The sequence below is a fragment of the Arctopsyche grandis genome, chromosome 6 (assembly GCF_051622035.1).
Source record: "Arctopsyche grandis isolate Sample6627 chromosome 6, ASM5162203v2, whole genome shotgun sequence".
In the NCBI taxonomy this organism is placed as follows: domain Eukaryota; kingdom Metazoa; phylum Arthropoda; class Insecta; order Trichoptera; family Hydropsychidae; genus Arctopsyche; species Arctopsyche grandis.
In genome coordinates, this window is record NC_135360.1 from 4889188 (window position 1) to 4902881 (window position 13694).

Consider the following 13694-nt stretch of genomic DNA (forward strand, 5'->3'; position numbering starts at 1 on the left):
TCGAGAAATTCTGCTATGGTTATAAATTCAGAAATTCCAGTATAAACCAGTCTTTATAAACATTGACACGGATTACACGACTCACGTTCAATGCATTTTTTGTCAATGCTACCTAGAAAGGCTTAGCGAGTAGTATTCTTGTTTATATTTTACATACTCAAAAAACAACGCCTATCGGCGTATTTCAGGCTCATGGACTTGTTGGCAAAACGCCGATTGGCGTTGGTCAGCATTCAAAGGGTTAACCTACACTTATAAAAAAAAGTTTAATTCACGATGGCCTGCTCCCACTCGTGAAATAGCAAGTTATTATGCGATCTTCGCAGAGTGGGGGTGGGCCTTCGTGAATGAAACGATTTCTTTCAACTGTGACTCATTGCTTTTTGATTGATTTTGACAGGTCGTACCTGATTTTGGGTAAGGAGGACGAGGAGGAAGTGCCAGGCATTGCCGTGGGTCCTCGCACAATAGTCATCGAGTGGAAGGACGAGTGGCACAGGCGCATGCGCAGATTGCAGCGAAGGGCGCGCAACTGCAAGTAAACCAAACGAACCCAACATCACAATTCATCGTGACGTCACGAATACTAAACTAACTACTACTACTACTACTACTACTACTTACTACTACTACTACTGTCATCACCGAAACAATGAGATAAAAGAGAATATGTTTTGACAGACACTCACTAGTTCTTACAATACAACGACATGTGTCGATAAGTTCCATTCGCGAAATTTAACCATCGAAGAATTGGGCTTTTTTTTGGTATATGTATACATTTACTTATTATTAATCGTCGTCGTTGAAAGTGTACGCCCTTAATTAAGACCTAAATTTAACCAAAAGTGTGGCTTTGTATCATATATTGAAGGAGAGTGATACAATGCCAGTCGTCTTCTTTTGGCCAAAATATCAGACTTATTTTTTTAACTTCACATGCTGCAACATTGTCTCTTCTTAGAGCTAATAGATTAGAAAAAAATGTAGTGAATTGAACTTGATATATGTATATACAGATCATCATCATTTTTTCAGCCATTCACGATTCACTGCTGGGTGAAGGCCTCTCCAACACGTCTCTCTTTTGCGAAACTCCCTCACACTTTTTTTTATTGAATCCACCCATTTTCCTTCCTTTCACTCTCTCGGGTACCATTCTAGCACTTCTTTTGTCCATTCTTCTAGTCACTTGACCCACCCATTACCATATCAATCTATATCAATCCACTCCATCAACTACTCCTGTCATACTACTCACCCGCATATTCCGTTTCCTATCTCATCTCTTTGTGTCGAGCATACAGCGTTCCATACTTCATGCATTGAGCCTGTTTGTAACTATATTTTCAGTCTTTGTTTGAAATACGTTTTCGTATAGGATTAGCTTCACTCTAAGCTAATTTCTCCATTATTAAATCGAAGCGATAACGGCTAGCTATTCAAACGAGACTTTCTACCGCCCCTTTGCAACTCACAGGCTAAAAACTTAATGAGTATTAAAAGTTATTTTTTCACTTTCATTCTCAATACGAATATAGAGTTGTACGCTGCGTATACGTACATACATATAGACAAGTTCAATTATTTACATATCAAACTGTATGTGCATTTAAACTTTCAGATGCAATATTGACTTGAATATCTTAATCTGAATGAAAAAATGGCCGCACTGCAAAAAAATGCTATAAAACCGAGCGTAAATGTACCTCATATGTGATCAATTTTCTATAGTGAATTAAATTGATTTATTTTTGATTGAATACATATCAAATATTTATATATATAAATATGAGCATTTTTATTTCGATACAAAGTTAGGTCAAAATTCGCGTACACTTTCAACGGCGCCGAACAATGCGCATAATTTATATTATTAAAATATAATATTATACATATATATATTTAGTATGACTTAATTAAATTTACTAAGCTGTATGTGTCGCGTAAACGAATTTTTTCTTGTATTTAGTGTATGTAGAAATTTGACATCCTATTCGTAAGTTATTTGTACAATGAGTGTTAATTTATTACGAGATGGAGAATTATTATGATTATTATTGCTATTATTATGTGTAAATTTTAAGAATAAAATACTGTAATAGGCTGAAAATATCTATCATGTGTGTTTGTTTGTTTGTAAACGCGTGATTCTGTGTATGGAAGGCAGGACGCATATTGAGAGGTTCATGCCTCTGTAGGGCATTTAAATACACTGAATTTGGTCTGATCACTCAGTATGCGAGCCTGATTATGAGTGGTGCGTGTTTTTTTTTTAAAAGGTGGAGTTACTAGTCGAAATTCAGATTCTATTTTTTTTTTTCATAATTTGTAATAATTCTTTTTTCTGAACATGAGTCTGAAACGCATCTTACATATCTGTCGTTTGATTCTGAAAGAGTTTTGACAGCTTAACCCACTTTTCGTCTGAAGTAATACACTTATGTAGTCTTTGATAACCTCCATGTAAAACTGTAAGCCACAAATAAACAGTTCGTTCGATTTACGAGGTTTGACGTCTATTCAGACTATCCAGCACTGCGAGGCACGGCAGTGCACGGAAAAGACCGCTTATATTCATACTACACAGCAGCGCACGTTCAGACTTGTTCTGACCAAGTGATTATCGTCGATTCACTTTCATTAGTACGCGTGCACTCGCTACTGTGACATCGCTTAGTGATTGATACGTTACAGTAACATGTACTGCTGTATAATATGAATAGATTTTGTCGGCTACTGCTGTTACATCTCCGTCATTTATCTGAGAATACTTTCCGTACTGTTTACGTGCAGTTGCTGGTCTGTGCTGTGCCACCATGAATAGACCTTTACAAGTCAGTGTATCGACTTGGCATTCCGCTTATAAAAGTTATGTATGTTATCAAAAAACCGTCTAAAAATGATTCATTACATTTGAGAAAGTTAAATTTGATTTGGAATCTTAAAATCCAACAACAAAGTGAATTCTAATACCGGGTTGACACGATACGAGTCCGCTAATTTTGTCACTCGGACGTTGCCACGTTACGATTAACGTTGGAGTGACTCGGACTATACTCATATAACTTGGACGTTGATCCAACAGTTTTGATCGCTTTGGATCGCATTCAAAAAACGCTTGGATCACCTGCTGCCACGTTGCGAGTAGCGTCCGAGCTACTCGCTGCGTATCAACTCAGTATTAGAGATTCAACATTGCAACTGCATTTATACTCAAGTTGAGTATTAGCGAAAATCGCAAAGCGCACGCGCAAAAGAAGCGTCTCAGCTAAGGATGCCAAATTACTTGACTTTTTTAATTACTTGGATAGTGCAGATAAGGGTTTATTGTTTGAGTTGAAAGCTAGTCTTGCAAATTTCTTGTATCCATCCTTACCTCATTACATACATAGGTACTCTAACTACCAAGGTACTGAAAAGTCGAGTGATTTGAGTGTTGCATGCGCAGAAACGTTACATAATTACGTAACACTTCGATAGGCTTTCGCTGAATGGAATACTTTGAGTTGAAAATTTCACTCCTTTTAGAACCGAGTCGCAAATATTAATATTAAAATTTTCAAAAAAAAAAATGAATCAAACGAAAATAAATAAAATAAAATATTTAAAAAAAAAGTGCAGGTTATATTTATACCCGATGTGTACAGTATTACTAGAGATAAATTATTGTATTGTATGTAAGGATTTTTTTGTAAAACTGTACGTATTATATATTTGTGTATATCATTTTTTTTTATTATTATTACAATTATAATGATAATATGAATAGTAATAAGGAACGCATTTTATTATTATATTATTATTTTTTTAGCGTTTAAGATGTGTCGTGTGCTTTACGAAGCAAAGGCAACTCTAATTTGACGTAAGTACAGTTCCGTCAACAGGTCTTGACACTTTGACACTTGACGTGTACTTTTATTGGAGTATTTAAAAAAAAATAATATGAAATTAATTCTCTCTATGATACTAATTATTGTAAGCTAACGAAAATTTTCAAAGCAGTACTTGTCAACATTTTTTTTTTGTAATATCTTCAAAGTTGCCTATGCTTTAATAATGCGTCGTGCCATTATAATATATATTATATTTAAAAAAAAAATAGGAGAGGGTAATTTGTTGTTTTTTCTTGTTCTAGTTCAAAGATAAATAAGCCGTAGTCATTGTCCTCGATTCCTTAGATTGTAATGAATATCATATAAATAATAATAAATAAAATATTTATTGCTTTTTTTTTGTATGTATTTATTATTTTAATAAAATATTTTATTGGTACTAAAATGAGTATCAAAAAAAATTATTTATACATTTAAGTTTATTTTTGGTGTAATATAAGAAAGAGCCAACAGTTAAATTCACTTTTTGATTCAATGTGTGGGTGTGTGTGTGTGTGTGTGTTTTCATGATAATCGATGTAGTCAAACTTTACTATTCCAAATTTGAAGGAACTTGATGAATTTCAACAACAATATACATATGTATGTATTGTTAGCGAATTTTATACAGTTTTATATTACTGCATTTGAAATGCCAGTGGAACTTGCGCGAAGTCCACAGACTTCACGTTCTGAAACCACCAAATGTTAGTAGCCTGAAGCTTGCCGTGTTTGTTGTTGAACTTCAAGATTAATTTTGGTGAACAAACAATATTTCAAGGCTATGCGAACGTCATTGTTCTCTTAGCCTAAATTCCAATGTATAATATGTATTAGTTATGATAAGTATTGTACCTATATGTTGTATTTCAATACCGGTTTATGTGATATGTTTATTTGTACATGCCTAAAAAGCTACAAAAATGTTTTTCGGTACTGCTCTACTTACCGACCGGAGGATGGAAACGTTTTATATGACATTTAGCACAGCGGCGACTCACTGGTGAGTCGCACATTGACTCGTCTTGTACTGCAGCGTCTCACGTGTGAGCCACGCCGATTTTCCTTACGAAACGTTCAATATTTAACGTTTAAAAGTGGTCTTACAGGCACCATATATGATTACAAACTTGATAATTTGAATTTTGAGGGTTTTTTTAATCAAAAATGCAATAAATGTCATCAGGGCTGTCACTTGAGATATCTGAAACGTCCATAAACTTCACGCATCATGACACTGTGTGTCACGCATATGCCTGCAAGGTCACACCAAACCTCTGGCAGCGTCGAATTATGCGAGTCAAATCATTTTTTGCGTTAATTTAAAAATCGCTGGCGTACAGGTTAACATCAAATATTTAACGAGTGAAGCACGAGAAGTAGAGGCTGCCATTCCAACCAAATACCAAACTCCGGTCGCTAAGTGTAAGGGCGAAAACACACTGAGTGGGACGTGGTACATGGTTTTATTTAAATACTTTTAAACATGTGAAAAAAACGCAGCACCCTTAGCAAATATACGTGGTACATAGTCCCAAAAATCACCCCCTGGAGTGTTTTCGGTGAAATTTTAACCTTGTATTTATCCTTGCTTGACAGTGGCAACTACACCCAAATTTGGTTTGGGGATCTGTGAAAGGTTTACAGCGGGGAGCCAAAGACGTGACGTCCCATACCACTCAGTGTGTTTTCGCTCTAAACGTACCTATTTTTTTCAAGTATTAATTCTCATGTATGCCATCAATTTTGTGTATTAAATGTATGATTTCATTTTTAGTTAAATAAACTATTAAAGGAAACCAAAAATTATAAAAAAAATTCGAATAATTTGATCCGCCGTATTGTTTATGATACGGACATACATACATAAATCAAAAGCTTGGTTTTTACACAAATGCTTTTTTTTATTTTTTTATTCGAATATTTTTTATTTTTTTTTGTATGTACTCAAATTAATTTACTTATTATATATAATACGTGTATGGTATATCGATAATAGTTAGAAAGTGCGTAGTTGAAACAAAAAAAAAAATATCTTGTAGTATATACCTTTAGTTTTATTTATATTATTATACAATATATATATATTTGTAAATTTAATTATATTTTATGCGTAAATAAGTTGAATTTTTCTATATAAATACTTGTAATATGTATCGTGAAAGTTGCAGAATTTATTATATACACTGAACAGTTTGCAACGTGTATTTATTTGCTTGACTCACAATTTGAACCCTCCGAGTGTGAAATTTTCAAGGTTCGAGAACTTTCCGTTTTAGTGTGCAGTTTCAAGAGGGCAAACAAGAGATTTCAATTACGGGGTGAGTAACAAACGCCTGTGGCAAAAATGTACATTTGCCGAACAACGACCGGTCTTCTGTTCTATCTCGTCTGGTTCCAGAGTGCTTTTCAAGTGTGGAAATACATATTTTCGGGGACACAGTTTACATATAAACAAATCGAGTTTCAGAGTCACCTCCAGTCCAGGCCCTGGGATAAAACTGCATTCCCTCACGTTTCAGACCCACCTTTCTCCCTAAACAAACAGCAATAAAGAGGCCAGTGACAAACTGTTGGATAAACAATGCCCCACCAAACGTTCAAAAACTACAATGAAACGTCTGCATAAAGTTTGATGCTTGGTTTTTGAATAAACATTCAATACGAATCTGGAAATTGAACCATTGAATTTATTTACAAACTAGTGTTGTTGTACCCGATGAATAGAGACACGTATTTTGGGCATGTATTTTTGTCAATTTTAGCATTTTCATTATGCGTTTTAGGGCATTAAAAATGTTCAATTTTATCTATATCTATTTTTATGAAGTTTAATTTTAAATAATAAAAAATTTCGATGAATTTTTATTAAATGTATATATATACAATTTAAAGACAACACAACAATTAAAAAATAATAGAAAAATTCAAAAATGTTTTGGAATTAAAATGACAATGAAAAAAACATGAATATAAAAATACAAAGACAAAAAATATGAATATAAAAATATAATACCAATTAAAATTTATTAAAACTCAACATGGCGCATATTTCTACAGATTCTTTTTTGAGATTCGTGCGACGATCGGTAACAATTATATTGTATTTACTAAAATACCTTTCAGCATCCACACTATTGACGGGACACCAAATAGATTTTAGAGCTGCACAACCAAACTCTTCATATTTAATTTTTGTTGCCATCAATAATAGCAATATATCCGGCGTGGATTCAACTTTTTATATTCTCTATATTAATTGTCTAAAAAAGTGCTGATGTCCTTCCAAACATTTCAGCCTCTGTTAATAAATTAAACAATGGCAGGTTTCTAAAAATCAAAACTGTTTTTTTAACATTAATATTAGATTTTTACCTGCCACAGATGGATTGAATAGTTTACTCAATGTTTGGAGGAATAGATTTGTCTCATTTAGTCTTGAATGCGATTCTAATTTTAAGACGCTCTTTTGAGCAGCCTTTTGGATGCACAGCTCCAACTGTCTTCTTTTGTTTACAGTAGTAGACAAAAGCAGTTGCTTGGTTTCGACAGGAAAAACACCGTCTATGGTAAACTGCAAGCTCTGTTTTATCCCATCAATTTCTTCACATAATAAATGGGCAAAGGGATAGGAAGACCCTTCTAAATTATCTATTAATTGTATGCAAATTTCACTTTTGTTTGTTATTTTAGCATCTATTCGCATACTTTACGAATTTAGCAACTATTAGCATCTATTCCAAATTTTAACATCAATTAAGCATTAATAGCAAAATGCTCAAAATACGTGTCTCTACCGATGAAATATCGGTAATTGGACTATTCGTCACATTGCGGTGGTCACAAAGACAATTTTTGCCATGAAAATCGCGAATACACAATATTTGGCACTCAAGTTCTCGTTAGTATGATCTAAGCCCGCTTTAAAGGTCAAGGAATTTGACCCTTAAAGCCCTCAACATGAGGCCACCATCCCCCCAACGAATACAGTCTAAGAGACCCTTTCGTCGGAGAACGAGACGGTTGTTCATGAATATCGCACAAGAACAACCGCACATCACTGTTCTATTAAAAAAAACCACACTGTACATAACCAAGTACAAAATAAACAACAACGCATGAACACATAAAGCGCGCATGCGTTAGGAAACAATACCTGAAATGTGCCGTGCGAATGCACGCACACTTCAAGTAAACATACATGTATGCATGTTTATACGTGCACAAACACGCACACACACATACACACCAACACACACACACACACACACACACACACAATCACCCACACACCTAAACAGCAAACGCACACTCACACACACACACACACATTCACAGAATAAAAATAATAATAATAAATAAATAAAAATGAACTCATAAATGCTTATGCAATCAAGTGGAGTAGTAGCATACAGGGGAACACAGCTTCCCAAAGCATTCCGCGAACTTTTCGAAAGCTCTAAACGATGCTTTATTCATTATTAGATCCCCATGATGCAGGGGGCCGATGAGAGAACCCCTGACGCTGTTTAGCAGAACCCTCCTCTCAGTCTCCATCCCAGGACAGGACCACAGAATGTGATCTGCATCCTGCACCGGAAAAGAACACGGACAAAAGGACTCAGATACCGAGCCCATAGATGTTAGCTTGCCGTTAAAGTGGCCATGACCAGTCAAAAATTGACTGGTCCAAAAACTGGGCGATAGCCAATTACGCTCAAGGCGCGAAGTGACCCTCGGAAAAAACAAATAGGTGTGTCTACCTTTGGAGGAACAATCCCATCTAAGTTGCCAAGCCGAAATAGCACAATTTAAAATAACAGACTTCAAACTTTGCCAGAATCGAGGATCATCGCACTGTGACTGATTAGGCGCACGGAAAAGGACGCCCGAGACGGTAGCATCTAACCCACCACGAAGTTTTTCCCGAGCAGCTCTCATTTGGACGATCAAATCAAGTGGCAATGTACCCGCAAGAATCTGTAGCAAGTCTGTAGACGCAGTGCGATAGGCCTGGGTAAGAGCGATCAAAGGAAAACGCCGACCACTATTTAGTGTACGACGGACTGTCTTTAATTCGACACGATGACCCCAAGAATTCGTTAGTATGATGGACTTTTCGGCTGCCAGATGTTCCGTCATAGAGATTTTAGTGACTTTGTGACGAGTACTTTGTGACCAGTAATCACCGAACCGAAATAGCACCGCATTGGGTGTTGGCATATTAAGTTATTAAATAATAAAAAAATTAAAAGAAATGTGTCGACGGTCATGAGTTCGATCACCACGCGATCGATTTTTTTTTCAAATACCTTTTAAATATATTAAATTTAATATTTATACTAACCTTCGAAGGACGGAGCGTTGAGATCGAGCGATTGTCCCTAACCGGGGTCGAGTAAGACCCCAGTATTTAATAATCAAAATACAGCTTAATTTTTCAATGAAGTTGACGTCAGATAGATATATCTACTTTTAAATAAGACTGCAGCTATTTATAATATTTCATTCTTGACTCTAGAGTGGAGTAAAATTGAAAATCCCTTGTTAGTTGAATAGTTGGGTGAATATTTAACATTTCCTGAAATTGTCACAACAATGCTCCAATATTTAATAATCAAAATACAGCTTTTCTCAATACCAATGGGTGCAATATACATATATCTTATAAATCATTTTATAAATCAACATAAAAAAGTTTTAGTCCTATAGCATGTTTTTGACTATTTTTGTATTAAAAAATAACGACAAGTATCAACATGCAAACGCACATAGGTAAGGCCAACAGACGACTGCTTGACTCAATAGCCACGCGCCAAAAGCGACAAAAACAATAGCTTACGAAAGTACAGCTGTCTCTTTCTCTCGAATTGATTCATCGATCAACAAGAATATGCAAACAAACAGTCAAAAACATGACTTATCGCTGCCGCCTTTAAATCATACTTTGGGACGTCGAAATGTATAAATTTTTACGATGTACCCCTTTTCTAAATCATACAAAATTTATTAAAATAAATTTATCGTAGTTCATTCTAGAAATACAAGAAATATAGTGTGTATAGCTTTGAAAACCACATAGTTATTATGAAAAACGTAAAAATTGGGCCACTTGCATACACCACTTTGGTGAGGGAGGGTTAAATTAGCTGAACCCGGCATGCATTCTTTTTGGAAAGGGTTACAAAGCCCTCATACAAAATTTTATTAAAGATTCAAATTTTTACTGAAAAGATTACCATTCAGGTGAGTATGGGCTTCATTTAATTTAATAATATACGTATTTGTTTTACCAATTCTGCGTAAATCGAATTATATTTACTAGTACTTTATACCGGGCTGACACGATGCGAGTAGCTTGGACGTCCAAAACGCTTGGATCACCTGTTGCCACGCTGCAAGTAACGTCCAAGCTACTCGCATTGGGTCAACGTGGTATTGTACCACATTTTTTATTCATTTAATTAGTTTATCGACGTTACATAGTTGGTGTACTGTATGTGGGGATAAATTGGATAATTTCATCCCTTAAATGAATTTTCACAAAGTTGATACTTATTTCATTGGAGTTTTTAGGCCAAAATTAAAAATTTTACTCTAATTTTCGGGAAAAAATCAGCAGACTTTGATTATATATGATAAGTATTATTGAATAATCATATTAAAATAAAATTGCTTTAGATTTCAAATTCTGTCTGTTTTTACGAGTCACATTTATTTTCATTGATAAATTGAATCTGTCGAAAAAATATGTACATACACACACTAGTGAAGAAAGAATAATATAATAAAATAATTAAGATCAGCCAGAATTGTAAATCTTTCCGTTAAATATTTTATAACATAATAAAGACTCAGTAAGTGCCCGAACAAAGTATACGCTGGAGTTCTCACAGAATGATAGACTCTCCACAGTAGACCTTTACGTGCCAAGACAATAAATGAATCGGGGAAGTTGTGGTGTGCAACTTGTCCTTCATAAGGAGGTACACGCGGTAGATCAGATAATTCTGGAGTGAGCGGTGGATCCGTGTGGACTTCTTGAATCGTTAAATGCTGTGAAGCGACTTTGGCCTTTCATGTGGATCCTAAGCCCAGCCCTACGCAACAATATCAAACATTAGCTATAGAAAAGTACATATGTACATACCAGTGGCGTGCGCTGAAATTCTCTCTTTTTGTCGTACAGCCTTACTTAATGTGCACGAGCAGGATACAAGAGGAACAGGCTGTTCCTCTTGTATCCCGTTAGTGTACATTAAGTAAGGCTGTACGACAAAAAGAGAGAGAATTTCAGCGCACGCCACTGGTACATACATATTTTAATAAAATAATGTTGTATTTATATTTTTAAAATAAAAAAAATGCTAAATTTAATATTAATAAAACATTTCTTACATAAAAATGAAAAAAATAAATAGGCATATAGAAAAAACAATCTTTATTTAACTTTATGCCTGAAAATTACACAAAAATATACATTGCATATGTATCATAATTACAAATGTACATTGCAGACTAATATATTATAATTACTTTACTTATAGTTAATAATTGTTCCAAACACATCAAATGCGCAATTCAGTCATCCATCAAATCCAACGGAGACAATTTTCATCCTCTAAACACAGCAATATACACAAATACTAGACTTATAACTAGGTATATGTATTGTATATTATGTCAATAATACTCCATCTGTAATATTATGAACCGTTTATAGGAAAATGAGCACTACGATAGCTATAAACAGTAATATAATGAAGATCCAATAACCTAAAACAAACATAAAGTTAAACAAACGCATTACACGAACATAAGTGCATACATATGCTCTATAAAAATACCACAAGTATTGTCCTTGTTTCCGATGCCTCTGATCTGAATGGTCTCGGCTTGCACACGACCATCAGTTCTTTCAATTTGCTCGCCCAAATCGTCGATGATATCTAAAAATATACAATATATGTTCATTTAAAACACAATTCCGAATTGGTTTGCTCGTTTCAAGTACATATAACGGACCATTGTGAAGTGATACTTCGTTTCCGATATTTTCAGCAATGTTTTTCTGGCGGGATATTATCTTAGACAACTCTTCCAAGCCTCTGTCTTGATCTGAAATGAAAAATTAAACTCATTATTACTGCTAAAACATCGATGACAAAAACAAAACTGAAACACTATCAGCACCGTCGATCATTCGACTTCTTTGTTGTTTCAAATCCGATATGTTCGCCTTATTAGGATCCAGCAATTCTTCATCGTCGGAACCAGTGCCCCAATTGACTGATTTAACATCTCCAGCTGGCTTATCTATATAACATATTAGACAAACATATATTATATAAATCATCACAATCTATAAAGAAAATCAACGGAACAAAAGATAAGCACTTCTAGACGGGCCCGATGTATTTCCGAGGAGTTGTTGTCGAGCTTCATCTGGATGATAGTTATCGTGTTGTAAGTAAGAGCTCTGTACGCCGTTGTTGAACTGATTCCTCAGTTGCATATTCTTCGATTGTAATACTTCTATTTGACGCGATCTTCTTTCAGATTCGGCATCGGTTCTGTAACGATAGATGGTGAATATTGTGATTTTGTATCTTTTGAATATTAAATATATGAGTTTTTATATACATCAATTGCTCTTTGGTGATTTTTGTGTTCAACTCTAATAGCTCGTTGATTTTAGTTTGGAATTCTTTAAGTTTCAATCTGATGTCTGCTGACAGCTGTCCGTACAATATAGAAGAACGCGTTTCGTAGCTCCATGTGATCAGTTGGGCTTGTGTGTCTCTATACAGCCTTTCGCAAGCGTCGTGTTTTGTGATCCTATGATGCGAAAGAAAATTTTGAATATAAAACATTGAAAAATATGTTGTTTTCAGTGTGAATTCATACATGGCATAGTTAGAAAATGATTGGCTTATTTTAATTGAGTAAAATATGTGCTTAAAGTAAAGATTGAAGACGTATTTACCAAGGATCATCATCGAATTGTATGAGAGCCATTTTGACAGCTCCTTGACGCAACTTTCAGCTGGCAGAAGTTGGTCGAAACAACATTTTGTATAACCACTAGCGTTGTAATGAAATGAAATTTACGAAAACAGTAAATATGTAAGCTAAAGAAAATATTACAGTTGTTGACCAATGTACACTATAATCCAGTTAGATTCAAAAAATTAAAATCAGAGCAGCCAACACTTGTTCCATTTCATTTAATAGTTAGGATCATTTAGATAGACAAGCGAGATACAAAGCGCTCACAGAGATAAGTAGTGTCTCCATTTTTTTAAATTGCTAAGAGGTGAGATTTCCAATTAATCAATTTTGGCCGAAACCTTTAACCCGCCCTATAGGATTATTGCACAAATTGCTTTCGCGCGCTTGACAACCGTTGCCTCAAAAGTCGCGAATACCGAATATCTGGCACTCGAGCAGTGGCGGCTCGTCTATTTGGGCTGCGGGGCTGCAGCCTCCTAGTATAGTACATATGCATGCTATTTTTGTTTTCTTTTGATCACCGGTATGGTCAACGAGCTACTACAGCCTGATCAATCTCTGCAGCCCCCCACTATGTACCAGGGAAAGAAGCAACACATAACTGCCACCACTGTGAGGCAACTGACAATGACGCGGAGCACACATTGCTTCACTGTCCTGCGTGGGACGCCCCGAGAGAGGCCCTCAAAGCTGCGATCGGGGAGGAAACGCTGTGGAGGGGGATGGTGATGGGTTCGATGCTCCGCGACAGTGGGAGCTGGTCGGCTTGGGAGGCCTTTGCTGCCTCTGTGATCGGGGAGAAGTTAC

At 35.4% G+C, this 13694-nt stretch overlaps 2 protein-coding genes across 2 annotated transcripts in view; one reads left to right on the top strand and one right to left on the bottom strand.

The window, feature by feature from the left end:
- The window catches only part of NetA (Netrin-A), a 258589-nt gene extending 258047 nt beyond the window's left edge, over positions 1-542 (top strand). Inside the window, exon 9 of the mRNA XM_077431817.1 lies at positions 401-542. Coding sequence (XP_077287943.1) covers positions 401-542 — 142 coding nt within the window. The remainder of the gene's footprint in view (positions 1-400) is intronic.
- Positions 543-11291: 10749 nt separating this feature from the next.
- Syx8 (syntaxin 8) lies at positions 11292-12972 on the bottom strand. The gene is made up of 7 exons (XM_077433930.1): positions 12862-12972; positions 12519-12713; positions 12273-12448; positions 12069-12191; positions 11901-11993; positions 11723-11824; positions 11292-11651 (listed from the first exon to the last, which is right to left on the bottom strand). The coding sequence occupies exons 1-7, from the start codon at positions 12891-12893 to the stop codon at positions 11593-11595; spliced, it is 780 nt and encodes a 259-aa protein (XP_077290056.1). The 5' UTR covers positions 12894-12972; the 3' UTR covers positions 11292-11592.
- Positions 12973-13694: the final 722 nt, after the last annotated feature.